The sequence below is a fragment of the Protopterus annectens genome, chromosome 10.part0, assembly GCF_019279795.1.
Source record: "Protopterus annectens isolate FY-2018-M chromosome 10.part0, PAN1.0, whole genome shotgun sequence".
Lineage (NCBI taxonomy): Eukaryota > Metazoa > Chordata > Ceratodontiformes > Protopteridae > Protopterus > Protopterus annectens.
In genome coordinates, this window is record NC_056744.1 from 1,765,884,120 (window position 1) to 1,765,902,908 (window position 18,789).

The window sequence follows — 18,789 nt, forward strand, 5'->3', positions numbered from 1 at the left end:
GTCATTAACAGCCTCAGTCCTCTGTAGCGTATTGTCAGACAGATATTCCTTTCAAAATGAAAATCTACTTGACTTCATTAACTCACAGCACTCGAAACATTTTGTCCCAGTTCCTAAGCCTTTGTTTCTGAAGCAGGCACATGTTCCAGAGAGTCACAAAAGTAATACAACAGCTTGCAGCTGAATGCTGGTAGCGTACTTCCTCACCAGTGATTGCAAGTTCATATCATTCTTTACATTCCTATTTATTCTGTTATTACTGTCTAGTAGGTGTCTGCATCACACAGTGTAATACAGCTAAACATCCCAGAAAAGGACCGGCGTTCCCACTGAACAAAAAACATTCTGTCCGTTCTCATTTTTAGTGTGGTTGCAAGCTGTATTGGAATACCCCACTTGTAATGTAAACATTGTGTGTGTGAGTTTAGCAGTCCTCTCAAGTTCTTCCTCTTTTAGTCTTTCCTCCTCTCATTTTCTTTATACTGTATTTTGTTTTGTAGGTAATTGTGGACTTTTCTTCACCCAACATCGGTAAAAAGATGCGCATGTCTCATCTGAGGTCTGCCATCATAGGAGAAAGTTTGAGCCGCTTGTTTGAATACATGGGTCATCATGTTCTGAGGTCAGTAAGCAACTTTATATTGAAAAGAAAATTAGATCAGCTAGCTAGAACATTGAAAATCTAGAATGGTGGTTCAAATGGAAACAAGTTTATCAAAATTATTTCAACATCTGAGGCATTTTTTGTTTATTCATTAGAACTTGTTAGAAGATATATTTATGACATTGCACATAATTTAAAAACACTGAAGTTTTTATATTACACAGTTGCGCACATACAACTGCCAGTGTAAGTAATAATTGATCACAGTGGATTGTGAAGGAGTTCACAGAGGCATTGAGAAGTCATGGGACAGGTAGGGGATGGAGGATACACAGAATGTTAAATGCAGTTAAAAGGCAGACTTAAGAAGCTTATTGTCTCCTTCTGTGAAGCAGATGTAATATAATGTAAACATATGACTGTAAGGTCATCCGGCCACTGTTCTTGACATCGGATGGCTGAATATCAGCTTGTTTGTTTTATTTTATTTAACTATGTTAAATTGAATTACCATACTTTGAGTTACAGATAATTATTTTGCTAAATCATGAAAGTCAACTTGAAAGTGAAACAGAAACAATAACAACAAAAGTATTTTTGCTGGGGGCAATTGTGGGAGGCTTGGATCCCACACCCTCTTTTATATTTTTATAAATATATATATGTATATATGTATTTGTGTATATATATATATATATATATATATATATATATATATATATATATATATATATATATATATACCAAAACCAATTTAGAAAAGCAATTCACTGGGTCCACAAAATTAAACTCTTAACATACCATCAGGTATTAATGAAAACATTCCTTTGGCTCCAGTGTTAAGAGCGCTCTTAATGCTTATAGCATTTTTCTCAAAGCTTCAGCATTGTATACTTTTAACATATATGTTTTAAGATGTTAGTTTATGGAGTGGTGTGGATCAGTTTAACTATAGAATTTTTAATTTGTAAATTGTCTAACTAGAATGTAAATTACACCTATTATATAAGAGGTACTTATTGGAAGAATAACTTAGTTCTGAAGAAGTCTCTATTTTGGTGAGGGAGACAAAAGTGCTTAACTTTCTTTGTGTTTGGAATAAAGTGTGTTCATAACAACTTTGGTCATGTTATTCCTGTGGAGGTATGGAGCTTATTGTGTTGACACAGTGAATTGCTTTTCTAAGCTGGTTTTGGTAAAATATGCTGGCAATTTCATCTGTGTGGTTTTGTTTTATATATAATATACCAACAATGAAATTATGCAGCCAGAGGGAAAAGTGAAAAATACCATGACGGTGCATAGCAGTCCCACACAGTGAATCTTTGTAAGTTTGCAGTGATATCTGATCAAAGAAATATGTAAAAAATTTGTTTTAAGAACACTTGTCTGAGTGTAGGATAAACATTGTGTTAGTCAAAGTCTATTTATGTATTAGTGCAGAAATCACATCTTCATGTGTGTCATTCCTCGGCAAAACATTTTAAATCACAGATTTCATAAAGTGATTTCATGTTTGTCTGGAATTGCACAGTAATAAGTACGTACACAGAAGCTAAAAGAAACAAACCTGAGACTACAATTTAGAGTTTAACTTTCCTTAATATGAATCCTTTATGTTACACTGCTGGAAACTGTGTTTAAATACAAAAAAGTGCAGAATATTTCACTTTTGTATGTGTAGACTGAAGGCTACCAGTAATCTCTTAGTAATAGTGAGCAAATAGAACATTATTTAGTAATAATAATAATAATAATTAATAATAATAATAATAATAATAATAATAATAATAATAATAATAATAGTTGATCTGGCTATGATTGTAAACCCAGAGTTTGATCATGCTGGGCAGTTAGAGAGCTCTGGTTAAGGCATGCACATTGATAGAGATTATCTGGAGAGGGCGGTGGAATTCTGGGACCCAGAAGTGATGCTCCCACTGTGATGAATGCTGACAATATCCCACCTGGAACGCTGTGTGCTTCTGCAGGCCATTCAGATGAGGGGACTTCAGCCCAGTCAGCTGTGCACAGGAAATGGTAACAAGAAAGATGAGCATAAGAAGTTAGGAGTATAGGACAAGACCAGTGGGTGCTGAGGATTTATCCCTTGAGAAAAGGAGGCATGGGAACATTTAGAAATAATGCTGCATTGTCAGGGGTCAGGTTACAGAACTGAATTTGAAAACATAGTATAGAATATCAGATGAGTACACAGTTAACACACTGCTCTTCTGGACTGCATCTGTTATGCGAGTTTGCTAAAATGGGGTCTCCAAACCCTTGGCTTTAGTAAAAGTTGAATGTTTCAGTACATACAAGTTTCTGGTTTGAGTTAAGCTTCAGAGATTTGTTTTGTAATCTGCAGTTTGTATTCTGTGAAGGTCCTGAGGTCACAGTGCTAACACTTTGCAATCAAATTAATTAGTAATGTCAACTGCATTAGTGTGGTCACCCACAAGTCCAGGTTATGCCTTATGAGCAAAACATTGGATGACTAAAAGGATGAATACAAATATTCACTAGTAAAAACTTTATAATTGACTGTTTAAATGTTAAGAGAAGGATATTGGCTCAGCAGATCCAGTGTTCTGCCTTCAGGATATTGACTCAGCAGATCCATTGTTGTGCCTTCAGGATATTAACTCAGTAGATTCAGTGTTGTGCCTTCAGGATATTGACTCAGGTGATGATACATGTTGAGCACCATAATCAGCCATTAGCTCCATGGCTAGTTCCTTTTCCGGCTGCTGTCAGGGAGTTGTACCATTTTTCTTAACTTTCCATATCTAAAACTGGTAGCATTTATACTGAGGAAGATTTCACCATAATACTTGAAATTTACAAACCATTTTGGGTACTTGAATCTTCAAAAAGCTAGAAAACCATCACTCCTTTTTTATACTTTCTGTGATAAACCAAGATGCTGCCATTCCAGCTAGCTGGAATTTTGTAAATAATTATATGTCACTTGTGAATTGTAATATGATTTGTATGCTTGTCCTACAAATGTAAGAAAACCGCATGTTATGTGCTGAGGTTTAGGAATGTAACCACAGTGTACTCTACTGGAAAAGAACAGAGTTAACTTGCAAAACTAAGAAAATAAGTTGACAAGTAAAGACTTTTATGATTGTGTTTACCACAGCTAGAAGACAGAATGTCTGCAGCTAGAAATTCTTTCTATTGCCTGGAAACAGAAATAATTACAGGTTTCAAAGGCAAAAGTGTGTAACAGATTTATGACTTCCAGTTTCAGGCAAGCTTCTAAGAGATAAGTGTCAGCTTCTAAGAAATAAGTTTTCTTGACACTGATGTGCTAACATTTAGGTTTCTGTTGGCCTGGAAACTAAAGGCAGATGTGACAAGAATGCTGTAATCTGAGATAACCCAGCAGAAATGTTTGATAGTAACTTAAGAACTATCTCAGAGAGTGAATCTGGGCATTTTTTATTTGTCTCTGGACATAGAAACATCCATTCAGCACTTGTATTTGCCTTGCTAATAGTATGTACTAGATTACAGTGATTTTTCTTAGAGATAATAGGAATATAGTGATATTAGTCTAGATGTCTTCTGTATTTATGTGAGACTGTTCTGCAATGTTTTAAAATATTTCCTTTGATTCTGAATGCTGTTGTCACTGTATTGAGTTATTGAGTATTGTCTTGTGCTTTTATTAATTATTAAATATATTTGAACCTTTTAACTGTAGCTGGTTTGTTTTAGAAATATTTACGCTCTTAGGTACTTGCATATGTATTTGGTGACACTGTACAGGCCACTCCTAAATAGCCTTAAATGTTTGGTCACACTTACCATTTGGATAACAGTAGCATTACACAGTAGAATTGGTCACCCCTTTGGGGAGGGCCTTAAAGTAGCTGATAAGTATGGGTGGTTGGTGGTAGTGCTTGCTACTGTATACTCTGGGCAGAAGGGGCACATGTAATGAACCTCTGCCAGCCTTCCCCAAGAGTGTCTTGTGTGTTTGTTTGTATATATCAAATCTTAAAGTCCATGTGTGTGTGTGTGTGTCAGCTACTTAGGCAGGGACACAAAGCACTGGTTGGATAGAGAGGGTGCTGGAGTTTTTGGCTTGACCACTCTGCTGAGATCTTAACCCTATAGCTTTTCAGTGGGGAGTCTTATTAGAGATCTGGAGAAAGAAAGAGAGAGAAACCAGCCTCAGACTCACTGTGATCGCTGTGTGCTCTTAAGGGAAATTGTACTTTACTGTATGTGTACTAGTCATCCTCCCAATATGCATATCCTTCACTGGTGCCAGTGGTGAGGATTGAGGTTCCTTGATTACTGGGCCAGTATAGGGGCATCACACTTTCCATCTCCCAGCCAGGTATATACTTTGTTTTAAATTCAGAGTTGTTTATGTAAAGAGAGGAAGCAACTCTGAGGCCTTCTTGCAATGTGTGAATGTTGGAAAAGCCTCCTCTGATATCCATAGTTCAGCATATTTCTGAATTTTCTCTCATTTCTGTGTTCAAGGGTATGTGTACCTTCTGCTATGGACATCCTGGTATCATGAATCTCAGCCACTGCACCTCTGAGTTCTTTTATTTTCTGTTATACAGTTTGGCTTTTGATCATAATATTTTTCATGCAAAGATGAACACACTCTGTGCCTAAAATGGAAACACTCAGAATGCTCCTGTAGTTGATAAATTATGATGCAGGACCACATCATCATTGTCTCCACTGCCTGAGAGTGAAGCATAGGGTGAACCCTTCTGAAAGTTACTTTGTGCTGTTGCAACTCCCCATCTCTTCTCCCACTGCTTCCATGGATTCTTAGGGCTTGTCTCTTGTCAAGAAAACTTTGTAGTTCATGGAGCACACTGTTTACTCTCCAATATTCAGAAAAAGAAAAAACAGTTAAGTGCAAGAATGGCATGCAACCCAGCCTTAACAAATGTTACATAGGCTAGCCTTTACGAAAGTTTTTAAGGTCAGATTGCACACTAGACAATAAAATCTCCCTGTACTCACTAGCAAATCACAGCAGCAGAACAAAACATTTGTGTCTGCCTGTTGTCTCTACCCTTAAAATGGCCCTAACTTCCTGAAAAAAAAAATTAAAGTGAATTGCTAGATTAACAGGATGTGTGTTCACCTACATAATCTGAAGATTGCAAATGCGGAAACTCAGATGTATGTCATTATATAATGACTTCAAGCCTCAGTGGTTCATCTAAAAAATAAATTTCATGAGGAACAGACCAAAAATATTTAGCAACAATCTGGATGTCCTGTGAAAATTTAAACCCTTGAGACATATGGAAGTAAATGTAAATGTAACAGTTTGTGGTACACTACCTTTTTGACAGTGCTCGCTAAGTAAGTGTTTTATGGCTTTGAAAGCCAGGAAATCACTTAATGATTTGTTCCCCTTTAACTAATAATACATGGAGCAGATGAAGCTAAATGCACTACAAAGAATTATGATCATTTCACCGACTCCAACCCCTTATTATGCATTCTCGACATGGATGCCAAAATTCAAGTCAATAATTTCTTGCCATCCATGTCTTGAACACATAATCACATTATTATTTAGGTGTAGTGCTTATTTGACTTGCAGTCCTTTTCCAGACTACTGCTGATCTCTGTCTGTATTTAATTTTGGATTGAAGTTATTGTTTTAAGGTTTGTTTACTTCTGTTTTTTTTTTTCATCTTTTTCTTGCATTGCATTTTGTTTTACTTTGTTTTTTGTTCTTTTGGAATTTTAAGAGGTCTTGGTTAGGGTCAGTTAGAAAATTTCAACAAGAATTCTTTAGAGACGGTGAATAAAATCCAGCCAATTTGTGGAAATATAACATTCCTAATTTAAATGGAAATGTTTCGAGGCATCTTTATTTAGCTGCAGTGCTTGTTTGATTTGCTGTTCTCAGCCTGAGTACTACTGAACTCTGTTTGCATTTTATTTTCCCCACCCACTCCCCTACTGTTGTTGTACTTTTAAATTTGGTGGCTTTGGATTTGCCAGCCCCTACAATCAATCAGATTTTGGACACTCCTCCCACTCATCTCATCAGCTTATTCTATTGAGCACTGAGAGATCAGCTTGGATGGCCCCTCCCCTTTAGTCTCTTAACTTGAATTATCTTGTGTTTCCTCCCTTCCCACTTACTAAGGAAAAATTGCACTTTATTCAGCTGCTTTTACTGTATCTGTGCTTCTTCTTACTTTTATTTTTTTTTTATGATTGTTATTAAAGATTTCAGTTGCATTTAGTCTGCTGCATTTATTATTGCTTGTTAGTAGCCTGATTAAATTGTAACTGTTATGCTAAGCCTCTTAGTTCTGGGCTTCAAACTAGTTATCTTACACAAGGAAGGTTTGTGGGCTACGCTCTTGTGGCAGGAGAGGTAGCTTGCACCTTCTAAGTTGGGAGTTGCTGGTTGAGGGTTTATTGTGTCTGTCACTGTAAAAGTGTTTTAGTTCTGGTGTAAGTGCTTGGGCTCACAGCCAGATATTTTACATTAAGCAGGTTTGTGGTCTACACTGTTGGAGGAGAGGGTAGCCTCCACCCTTCTGAGCTGGGAATTGCTGATGAAGGCTTATTGTATCTGTTATTCTAAGTGTCTTTGTTTTGATTTAAGCACTTGGACTCCAAACCCATTGTTTTACATTAGGAATGTTTATGATCTATACTCTTGTGGCAGGAGAAGATAGCCTATACCCTTCTAAACTAGGAATTACTGGTGAAGGCTTATTGTGCCTGTTATTCTATGTCTTAGTGTATCAACAGTGCTAGATTGATGTTTATTTATTTATACATATGGGTTAGTGTGAAGAACAAACATGCAACTGTAGTTTGTTTTGTCTTGCAATTTTTTTATTACTATTTCTTAATCAAGTTTCACATATATTTCAATGTTTAGTTTTAAAACATACTGTTGCAATACAACCTGAATCCTGTAAAGGCAATAGAGCTTGAGAAAGAGTGTTGCACTACAATTTGAATCCTTTAGCGGAAATTAATTGTGGTCATGTGGGGGTGCTTGGCTTTTAAAAGGAAGTGATGCCAATGTTTTACATAATCTGATGAAGTCAAGTGTATCTACTGACAAAAGCACTTATTAAAAGAGAATTTTTTCTTCATATTTGTGGTGTTTTTTCTTATTTTCATTACATTAAGAAAGTGTGTGGTCTGAACACTTGTGGCCTTATTGTCTAGACAGATTTTTTTAACTACTAGAGCATCTAATTTACTCATAGCTGCGTATTGCTCATCAATTTCCTGTCTTATTGACATATTGAATATTTAAATTTCCCTCACTCCTCCATACTAAATCAGTAGCCATGGATATGTACTTCCCAACTCTCTCTGTGGCCAATCTGGTTGAGATGGGTACTCTGAGTTATTGTAGCAATTGCCTCATGTACACTGACAACCCACTTATTCTTAATAGCACAGATACAGTATGCGAGAGGTGTAAATATACTTTAACACTGGAGGCAAAATTCTCTCATATGACCAAAAGCTAATCCTGTTATAGGTTGTCAGTGTGACACTTGCATCACATCTACTGCACAGGTAAAGACCCTACACATAAAGCTACTTATGCTGAGACACTCCTAAAACACTAACACCTCCTGCACAGTACATTCTAAGAAAGGTCCTTCAACCACCCCATTAAAATTCCACCAGCAACTACACATAGTAACACTGTATCCAGTGCCTCCACTGCTAAGCCTTTAAGGCAAATCAGCACATAGCTAAATTTCCTGGTAATTGTCGATTCTATAGTGAATAAAAAGATGTATAGGACAAAACAAAGCACTCAAATCGTTCAGGAACTTTATTATTAGGTAAGCACTTTCACACCCTTTCAAAGGTGCTTCATCAGACCATTTAAAAACTCTAATTGAGCAAATATATAGCAAGAGAAATTATTGAACATTGCCTTGACCAATCACAAGCAAGCCTCATGAACAAATAAGCAAATATCAATACACTATAAATATTACCAAACTACAGCTAAAAATAAAAATAATTACTAATCCAAACCCAATGTGGAAAAACATATACATACACACAAATATACTTAAATATATATAAACTAACTATCTGATTGGTCTTACAGATAAGTAAGGTTGGATAGGTACATTTGCAGCAAGTCCGGTGGACTTATCAGAATTTACCTTAATAATCCACGTGGTCTCACACTGCTCAAGAAGATTATTAAAGTCACCTAAACATGGACTGGTATTAATAGTGCTAATGACCAAAAAAACTAAAGAATGATCAACATCACTATCAATAACATGTTTTGCCAAAGCACTTCTCTCAGCATCTCTATTCTTAATGGCATTCAAATGTTCCCTTATATGTTCACGTAATGTACAAATGGTTTTTCCAACATAGAATGATGGACAAGTGTTACACAGAGGAAGATAAACTACACAAGGGGTATTACAAGTAGCAGAAACAGAAAAATCAAACCATTCCTTAGTAACCGGATGGCAGAAATTAAAAATCCTTAACGCCACATGACAACAACTGCATCTACCACAAGGTAATGTCCCAGTATGTTCATTGACAGCTTCTCTGTTGTTATTATAACATAATAATCGCTTCAAATTCTTTTATTCTTAAATTGAAACTTAGGTCTAGGGCCAGTGACCCTTTTGATCTTGTCATCAAGTGAGAGAAAATACCAATTTTGTTCAACAATATGCTTAATCACACCTACATCAGTAGAAAAATGTAGACTTACTGGGATGATGTGTGGATCCAGCTCATGTCCCAAGGAACCAATGTTACTTACAGATGGAGAAAAATATGATCTGCATACCTCTCACCTGTCCCTGATTTTCAGGGACGTCCCTGATTTTGACTCAAATTTTAGCTCTGTCCCTCTTAATCCCTCCTAAAACTAGTGACTTTTGGAGGAAAGGTAGTGAATTACATTTAACGAATAATGACAATAGTTAAGAGTTATAGACTTCTTTTACTTCAGAAAATGTGTATTAATTTATATGCTCTGATTCTGTCAATGTTTCAAGTTAATAGCACTAATATGTTAAAAGTGTCCCTGATTGTCCCTGATTTTGTTGAAATTTGTCCCAGATTGGTTGAGAGGTCTGTCTAGCTGTAGTATACCTGAGAACTATAACCTGCTCTACAACCTTGCTGATCTGCTTAGAACCATAATCACTTTTAAAGAGGTCCTTCTGAAACTTCTCTATATCATGGCTGAAACTATCATCACTAGCATTTAATCGGGAAATGCGCATTGACAGTCCCTTAATGAGGTTTCTGTATATGTGAGGTGGATGTATGCTACGTCTATGAAGAAGATTATTTTTCTTGCATGGTTTAACAGGCAAACCTGTACTAAAGTTACCATCACTATCTTTATATACCATGACATCTAAAAAGTCCATGCTGCTGGAACTGCACTTATAAGTAAATGTTAAAAAGCTAATGCTATTCTGAAGGAAATTTATGAAATTACTGAGAGTATCCTCAGGCCTCATCCAAAAAAAAAAACACATTGTCCACAAATCTGCGATAAAAGCAAACATTCCTATTGAGGTCAGTATGACAAAGTGCTACATTTTCTTCCCAGTCAGATAATACTGCATTGGTGTAGCTATTGGCTCATGTTGTGCCCATGGCTACGTCTCTCTTCTGCAAGTAATAGCAAGAGTTGAACAAGAATGCATTATTCTCCAAAATCATCTCCATAAACATACAAATCAAATCTATCTAATTAACATCAAATGAACTGTGAGTGCCCAAGTAAGATTTAATGACAGAAATACCCATGTCATGGGGTATAACTGTAAAGAGCAAATTAATGTCCATAGATGTCAGAAGACACTCCTGCCGCTGCTTCACACTTAAACCACTAACACATTCATATAAATCATGAAGAAACTGTTTTGTATCTTGCAGGACAAACTGAGAGGCATTAAGCCCAGATTTTAAATTTCTTTCCACATATATAGAAAGAGGTTGAGTAACCCAGCCCCAACCAGAGACTCTTCAGGGGTTTCAAAGGGTCTTTGTGCAATTTAGATAGACCATTTAAAACAGGCACTATAGGGTGCGAGACCAAAAAATAATTAAATAAATCTTGGTGGATAAGGTTACTCTGCAGGCAATCCTTCAACACATTATGGACAGTATTGCAAATCCTTTGAATATCTAAAACGATTGCACTATAAACATCAGTATCATTTAAAAGTTCATTCATACCATCAACATAAAAAGTTTTGTCTAAAATAACAACCGCATTTCCTTTGTCAGCAGGACATATTGAAATATCCATATTACACTGAAAACCCCTTAACACTAAATGCTCTTTCTTACTTAAGTTTTTAAAATGTCTGCAAGAAAACTATTCATTAGTGTAACCGTTTGAGCAAAAAGCATCAATGATTAGTTGTTCACAAATGTCTCTACAGCTGGTGACTATGCACTCGGCTTCTTAAACATAGCATTCACATTATTAATAACATGAACATCATCACTAACAAACTTTTCAACATTAAATTATGGACAAACATACTCAAGTCCAGAGCAGTTGTAGCAAAGTCCGTTTGTGATGAAAGAATAAATGAGAGACCGTTCTCTAACACACTGACTTCACTTTCAGTCAAAATATGGGAAGATAAGTTAAAAATTACTGTTTCATTCTGTTTCATTTGAGGTTCCCACTTCTTCTTGATATCTTTTGTATACATTCTGGTCCTCAAATGATAAGCGTCTCTTCCGTGTTTGATTCTGAGACTTGCTTCGATGGTTGTGCTCCATTTTCCGAATGGGAAGGGGAGGGGACTGTAAAACCTGATCAGTGCTAACATTCATCTTATCTTTCCATCTCACTATTGGTGGATTTGAACTGGAAGATGGCACCAACCCATTGCATTCAACGTTGTTGGTGGAAGTAGAATTAGTAGTTAATTTGATTCCTCATTTAATGCCAAAATGGAACGAGGCTTCTGAGAAGCATTTTTAATGATATTCTTATTGTTCGTATCAGTCACAGATTGATTGGTGGGCCGAGCATTGGATTGCGGCCAAACAAAAATGGAACCAGTAGAAAAATCATTCAAATCCCTTTCCAATTTGTGCCACTTTTGTAATTGTAAGTGATGCTCAAGTCCAGATACAAGTGAGAAAATATCATCAGCTTTCTGAGAATGGATGGATGTAGGCAAAATATCCTTTAATTTAGTTTGTATATGACTGATATAATAAGTCTTTCTCAGATGTTATATAATAATCTATGAGTAGCTTTAAGTAGTTTGCACTAGTCTCTAAGCTGTTGCCATTTTTTAAGTAGGTCCAGGGCAAGCCTCCGGTTGTGACGGCATCTTTAGAATTCACAGCCCTCTGGGCACCACCGTATGAGAGAGACAGGCTTCAAAATGCAAACATTGCCATAATACATGTTTTTATTTAATTAAACTTTTTTCCATATCTCTCAGTAAAGAAAAAGCCAACTCTGAATCATACTGAATCTGTTCAGAATGCACACAAGTCCATGAGTCAATATCCAAGAGTGGATTCTGACCAACCCGCAACATCTTTACAATAGCATCAGTGCAGGGCTCAGTGGATCCTGCCAAAACATTGGGAGTATAGTCTATCTCTATACTAAAACCCTCTGCCATATTCCAGTAGAGTACTGATAAAAATCCTTGTTTCATCCTACACATCTTTTTATTCGTTTGTTTGTGGAATTTACTTGGCGTTATAGGACATTTATCCAGTGAGTTGTACTGTTTTATTTGTTTTATTACTGTTGGATTCTATAGTGAAGCACACCAATGTCCCCCTCACCAGACTGTGTAAGGAGAAAATTGTGGTTAGTGGCCTTTCTGGGGCTAGGATCCATCAAATCACACAGGCACTTATGTCATTGAACTACAGGTACCAGTATGACTCTCATAGTCCATGTGTGTATCAGTGACCTGAGATGTCCCTCCCTTGACTACATGAAGTGAGACATGATCGAGCTCACCGATTGTGTCTCAGGCAGGTATGAGCCTAGCACTGTGCAGCATATTACCTTCTCCAAGGATGATGCCATGTTACCAACAGAAAATGATTGATTTTAACAATTAGCTTAGCTTCTGATGTCAGTCCAAAGGGGTACAGTATTTGATGCCCTGGGAGGACATGGTTGATGGGACCACACTGTTTTGCCAGGGCTGGTCTGCCCTTATCCTCTCTAGGCTTTCTGATATTTAAGATCTTTTCCACCCCCATAGTGCCTTTTTAGCAATGCCAAACTGATAAACCTACCAACTTAACTGAACCTACGAAGGAATATCTGAAGGTGATACTGCTCAGTGCTAGAAGTCTTAACAAGAAGCTGCAGTCCCAGCAAGCGTTCCTCTCCTTGGATAGTATAGACATCTGCGTAGTAATGCAGACATAATTTAAAGTCACTGAGAGTACCTTACAAGTGATGATGTCTTTCACACCTTTAGACCAGCTAACTTGAGAGAACTAAAAGTGGAGGAGTTGTCTATATTAAAAACAGTCTCGCATGATCAGACCACACCAACCAGGGATAAATTCTGATGTACATACACACATAGTTGTGGATTATTGCTTAACTATAGAAATGTTTTCAGGTACAGCTTGTTGGCTACCCTTAGATTTTATAGGTACAGTAGTGCTGTTAGTGGCTGTGCAGAACATTTTAAACAAACCCACTCAGGTGCTCATTTTTTTATTTGTAGGTAAAGAACTATACTTAGGTGTAAAGCTTAATATTACTTCCTGGTGCAGGTAAGTCTGATGTGGGGTTTACAACTTAAATTAATAACAGATGTTGCATTAAAACAACTAGCTGCTCAGAAGGCTTAGGGGTCATTGTGGGGATACATCTTTTCCCCGAGTTGCTACGGATTACCCTTTTAAATTTGCCTGCAATTTTGCTAACATTATCTATGCATGGTTCTAGTCACTTTTTTCCAAAATGTGCATTAAATCAGGCATCTGTTATCTTACCAGTCTCCAATACTGAATGTTTAGTTGTGAAACATTAGTGACTGTGCCTTAGGTAAGGCGTCTTCATTTTCAGTTTCTGATTGTCACATACATCAGCATCATCAAGGTCCATAAATGCTTTTAGCGCATCCCCAGTTAGATGAGAGGAATGTGCTGTGGCACAAACTTGGAGACAGCTTTCTTCAGTTGCATATCTCTCAAAAGCTACCAAATAACCTTCCTCATTGTCTTCCAGACTGAGCTTTTTTCAGAGGTGTACTGAGTTTTAGAAGACCCAGTAAAGGTGTATGTATTATTAGGATATCTGTTGTTGGAAGTTGAGCAGGTATTGGTCAGTGACTGCAATTCTTTCTTCAACAGCTGCTGTACAGTTCATTAAAGTCACAGGTTTTTTTTTTTTTTCATTTTAAACAGAACACAGCAGCTAAGTCAAGGTCAAAGTAAACTTTATTGTCATTTAGAACTACACATGTGTAGCATAAATGAAATTTCGTGCATCAGCTCAATTCTTGAGATTACAATGGAAAGTGAAACAACACATACAAGTAGAGGAATAAACATAACTAACTAATACAATACTACTCCCAATACACACGAGAAAGAGCAGAAACATTTATCAACACTCATATACGAAAAGAATACCCTCCCCTGAGTTAAATTAACTACCTTATTTAAAGTAATACAAAACACAGTTCAGATTCAACAATGCCCAAGTTATTTGTCTGATATTGTACTTCAGTGGGTTACATAATACTGAATATAATAAGTAAATATTGCACTTACTTGCAGTATATGTGAGTAATATATCACACAAGTAAATAAAAATTGACTTGTGTCCAGACCCCTAGGACTAGTGCCCAAGTTCAGAAATCTAATCACTGTATGGTAGAAACTGTTACTGAATCTTGTAGTTCTGCAGTGGATGCTGCGATATCTCCTGCCAGATGCTTAAACAGTCCATGCGCAGAATGCGTGTTATCCTATATTATTTTGGTGGCCTTTCAGATGCTTCTTGCAGAATTAAGATGTTTTATCGATGGGAGACTGGAACCTGTTACTTTCTCTGCAGCCCTCACCACTCTTTGTAGCACCTTCCTTTCTGTAACTGTGCAGCTTCCAAACCACACTGTGAAGTTGCAGGTGAGGATGCTCTCTTTTGCACCTCGGTAGAAAGTGGAGAGAATATGAGGAGGAAGGTTAGCTGTTTTCAGCCTTCTTAAAAAGTGTAGGCATTGGTGCACTTTCTTGACCAGTTCGCTGATGTTTTCCAACCATAAGAGATCCTCTGATATGTGTACACCCAGGAATTTAATACTCTTAACCCTCTCCACACTCTCACTATTGATCCTGAGTGCTGGGTGGTTTGTTCTCCTTTTTGTGAAGTTGATGATGATCCGTTTATTCTTACTTACATTCAGGTCCAGGTTGTTCTCCTCTCACCGACTGATCAGAGATGCCACCTTCTGTCTGTACACCCTTTCATCCTCCTTTGTGATGAGCTCCACAACTCTGGTGTGATCAGCAAACTTGATGATATGGTTGGACTTGTGCTTAGCATAGCAGTCATTGGTCAGGATGGTGAATAACTGTGGGTTGAGAACACATCCCTGTAGAACCCTGGTGTTAATCATGATGTACTTTGATGCGTTTTTACCTGAAGTCCAGAATTCAGTTACAGAGATGTTTAAGGATTCCTAAATGTGCCAGTTTTTCTGTCAGCTGTATTGGTACCACCGTATTAAATGCAGAGCTGAAGTCTATGAACAGTATCCTCACATAGTTGTCTTTGACCTCTAAATGCTCAAGAGAGATGTGTAGTGCTACTGATATGGCATCATCTGTCACTCTCACTATTCAGAACTTACATGTGAACAAACACCCTCAAACATACATACACAGAATTATTAGGAACTTGTCTCTCTCTCTCCAGAACAGAAGCCTTAGGTACTGTCTCTTGACTGCTCTAATTTCTGCTTCCAAAACATGTAGCTCACTGTAAACCCCTCTTCAAAATGCTGTCTAGAACCACAAGTCAAAAATCTAGTTTACTCAAAGATATTAGCCATAATGTACACCTTGGAGGTAGCTGATGCTCATTGGTTGCCATGCCTTTGCCTGCGCGCTCTGTGTTTGTTTGTCTTTTTCTGTCTGTCTCTCTGTCTCTGGTAAATAGCAGATACCTATACCAGAAGCAAATAAGTTTTCAAGCTCAACGGGTAATGTGTCAAGATATAAACCATGACCATCGTCTTTATTGTAGAAGATGTAATACCTTATTTATATATATTTCTTCCCTTGCAAAAAGGGTAAAGACCCCACACATAAAGCTACTTATGCTGAGACACTCCTAAAACACTAACACCTCCTGCACAGTACATTCTAAGGAAGGTCCTTCAACCACCCCATTAAAATTCCACCAGCAACTACACATAGTAACACTGTATCCAGTGCCTCCACTGCTAAGCCTTTAAGGCAAATCAGCACATAGCTAAATTTCCTGGTAATTGGCGATTCTATAGTGAATAAAAAGATGTATAGGACAAAACAAAGCAGTCAAATCGTTCAGGAACTTTATTATTAGGTAAGCACTTTCACACCCTTTCAAAGGTGCTTCATCAGACCATTTAAAAACTCTAATTGAGCAAATATATAGCAAGAGAAATTATTGATCATTGCCTTGACCAATCACAAGCAAGCCTCATGAACAAATATGCAAATAGCAATACACTATAAATATTACCAAACTACAGCTAAAAATAAAAATAATTGCTAATACAAACCCAATGTGAAAAAACATACATACACACAAATATACTTAAATATATATAACTAACTATCTGATTGGTCTTGCAGATAAGTAAGGTTGGATAGGTACATTTGCAGCAAGTCCGGTGGACTTATCAGAATTTACCTTAATAATATTAAAGTCACCTAAACATGGACTGGTATTAATAGCGCTAATGACCAAAAAAAACAAAAGAATAATCAACATCGCTATCAATAACATGCTTTGCCAAAGCACTTCTCTCAGCATCTCCATTCCTAATGGCATTCAAATGTTCCCTTATATGTTCACGTAATGTACGAATGTTTTTTCCAACGTAGAATGATGGACAAGTGTTACACAGAGGAAGATAAACTACACAAGGGGTATTACAAGTAGCAGAAACAGAAAAATCAAACCATTCCTTAGTAACCGGATGGCAGAAATTAAAAATCCTTAACGCCACATGACAACAACTGCATCTACCACAAGGTAATGTCCCAGTATGTTCATTGACAGCTTCTCTGTTGTTATTATAACATAATAATCGCTTCAAATTCTTTTATTCTTAAATTGAAACTTAGGTCTAGGGCCAGTGACCCTTTTGATCTTGTCATCAAATGAGAGAAAATACCAATTTTGTTCAACAATATGCTTAATCACACCTACATCAGTAGAAAAATGTAGACTTACTGGGACGATGTGTGGATCCAGCTCATGTCCCAAGGAACCAATGTTACTTACAGATGGAGAAAAATATGATCTAGCTGCATACCTCTCACCTGTCCCTGATTTTCAGGGACGTCCCTGATTTTGACTCAAATTTTAGCTCTGTCCCTCTTAATCCCTCCTAAAACTAGTGACTTTTGGAGGAAAGGTGGTGAATTACACTTAATGAATAATGACAATAATTAAGAGTTATAGACTTCTTTTATTTCAGAAAATGTGTATTAATTCATATGCTCTGATTCTGTCAATGTTTCAAGTTAATAGCACTAATATGTTAAAAGTGTCCCTGATTGTCCCTGATTTTGTTGAAATTTGTCCCAGATTGGTTGAGGTCTGTCTAGCTGTAGTATACCTGAGGACTATAACCTGCTCTACAACCTTCCTGATCTGCTTAGAACCATAATCACATTTAAAGAGGTCCTTCTGAAACTTCTCTATATCATGGCTGAAACTATCATCACTAGCATTTAATCGGGAAATGCGCATTGACAGTCCCTTAATGAGGTTTCTGTATATGTGAGGTGGATGCATGCTACGTCTATGAAGAAGATTATTCTTCTTGCATGGTTTAACAGGCAAACCTGTACTAAAGTTACCATCACTATCTTTATATACCATGACATCTAAAAAGTCCATGCTGCTGGAACTGCACTTATAAGTAAATGTTAAAAAGCTAATGCTATTCTGAAGGAAATTTATGAAATTACCGAGAGTAACCCCAGGCCCCATCCAAAGAAAAAAACACATTGTCCACAAATCTGTGATAAAAGCACACATTCCTACTGAGGTCAGTATGACAAAGTGCTACATTTTCTTCCCAGTCAGATAATACTGCATTGGTGTAGCTATTGGCTCATGTTGTGCCCATGGCTACGTCTCTCTTCTGCAAGTAATAGCAAGAGTTGAACAAGAATGCATTATTATCCAAAATCATCTCCATAAACATACAAATCAAATCTATCTAATTAACATCAAATGAACTGTGAGTGCTCAAATAAGATTTAATGACAGAAATATCCATGTCATGGGGTATAACTGTAAAGAGCAAATTAATGTCCATAGATGTCAGAAGACACTCCTGCCGCTGCTTCACACTTAAACCACTAACACACTCATATGAATCATGAAGAAACTGTTTTATATCATGCAGGACAAACTGAAAGGCATTAAGCCCAGATTTTAAATTTCTTTCCACATATATAGAAAGAGGTTGAGTAACCCAGCCCCAACCAGAGACTCTTCAGGGGTTTCAAAGGGTCTTTGTGCAATTTAGATAGACCATTTAAAACAGGCACTATAGGGTGCGAGACCAAAAAATAATTAAATAAATCTCTGTGGATAAGGTTACTGCAGGCAATCCTTCAACACATTATGGACAGTATTGCAAATCCTTTGAATATCTAAAACGATTGCACTATAAACATCAGTATCATTTAAAAGCTCATTCATACCATCAACATAAAACGTTTTGTCTAAAATAACAACCGCATTTCCTTTGTCAGCAGGACATATTGAAATATCCATATTACACTGAAAACCCCTTAACACTAAATGCTCTTTCTTACTTAAGTTTTTAAAATGTCTGCAAGAAAACTATTCATTAGTGTAACCGTTTGAGCAAAAAGCATCAATGATTTGTTGTTCACAAATGTCTCTACAGCTGGTGACGATGCACTCGGCTTCTTAAACATAG

At 36.9% G+C, this 18,789-nt stretch overlaps 1 protein-coding gene across 2 annotated transcripts in view; it reads left to right on the forward strand.

The window, feature by feature from the left end:
* LOC122814000 (arginine--tRNA ligase, cytoplasmic-like) overlaps positions 1-18,789 on the forward strand; it is a 641,564-nt gene that overhangs the window by 413,811 nt on the left and 208,964 nt on the right. For both annotated transcript variants that reach the window (XM_044086583.1, XM_044086582.1), the window contains exon 5: positions 501-622. In XM_044086583.1, coding sequence (XP_043942518.1) covers positions 501-622 — 122 coding nt within the window. The remainder of the gene's footprint in view (positions 1-500; positions 623-18,789) is intronic.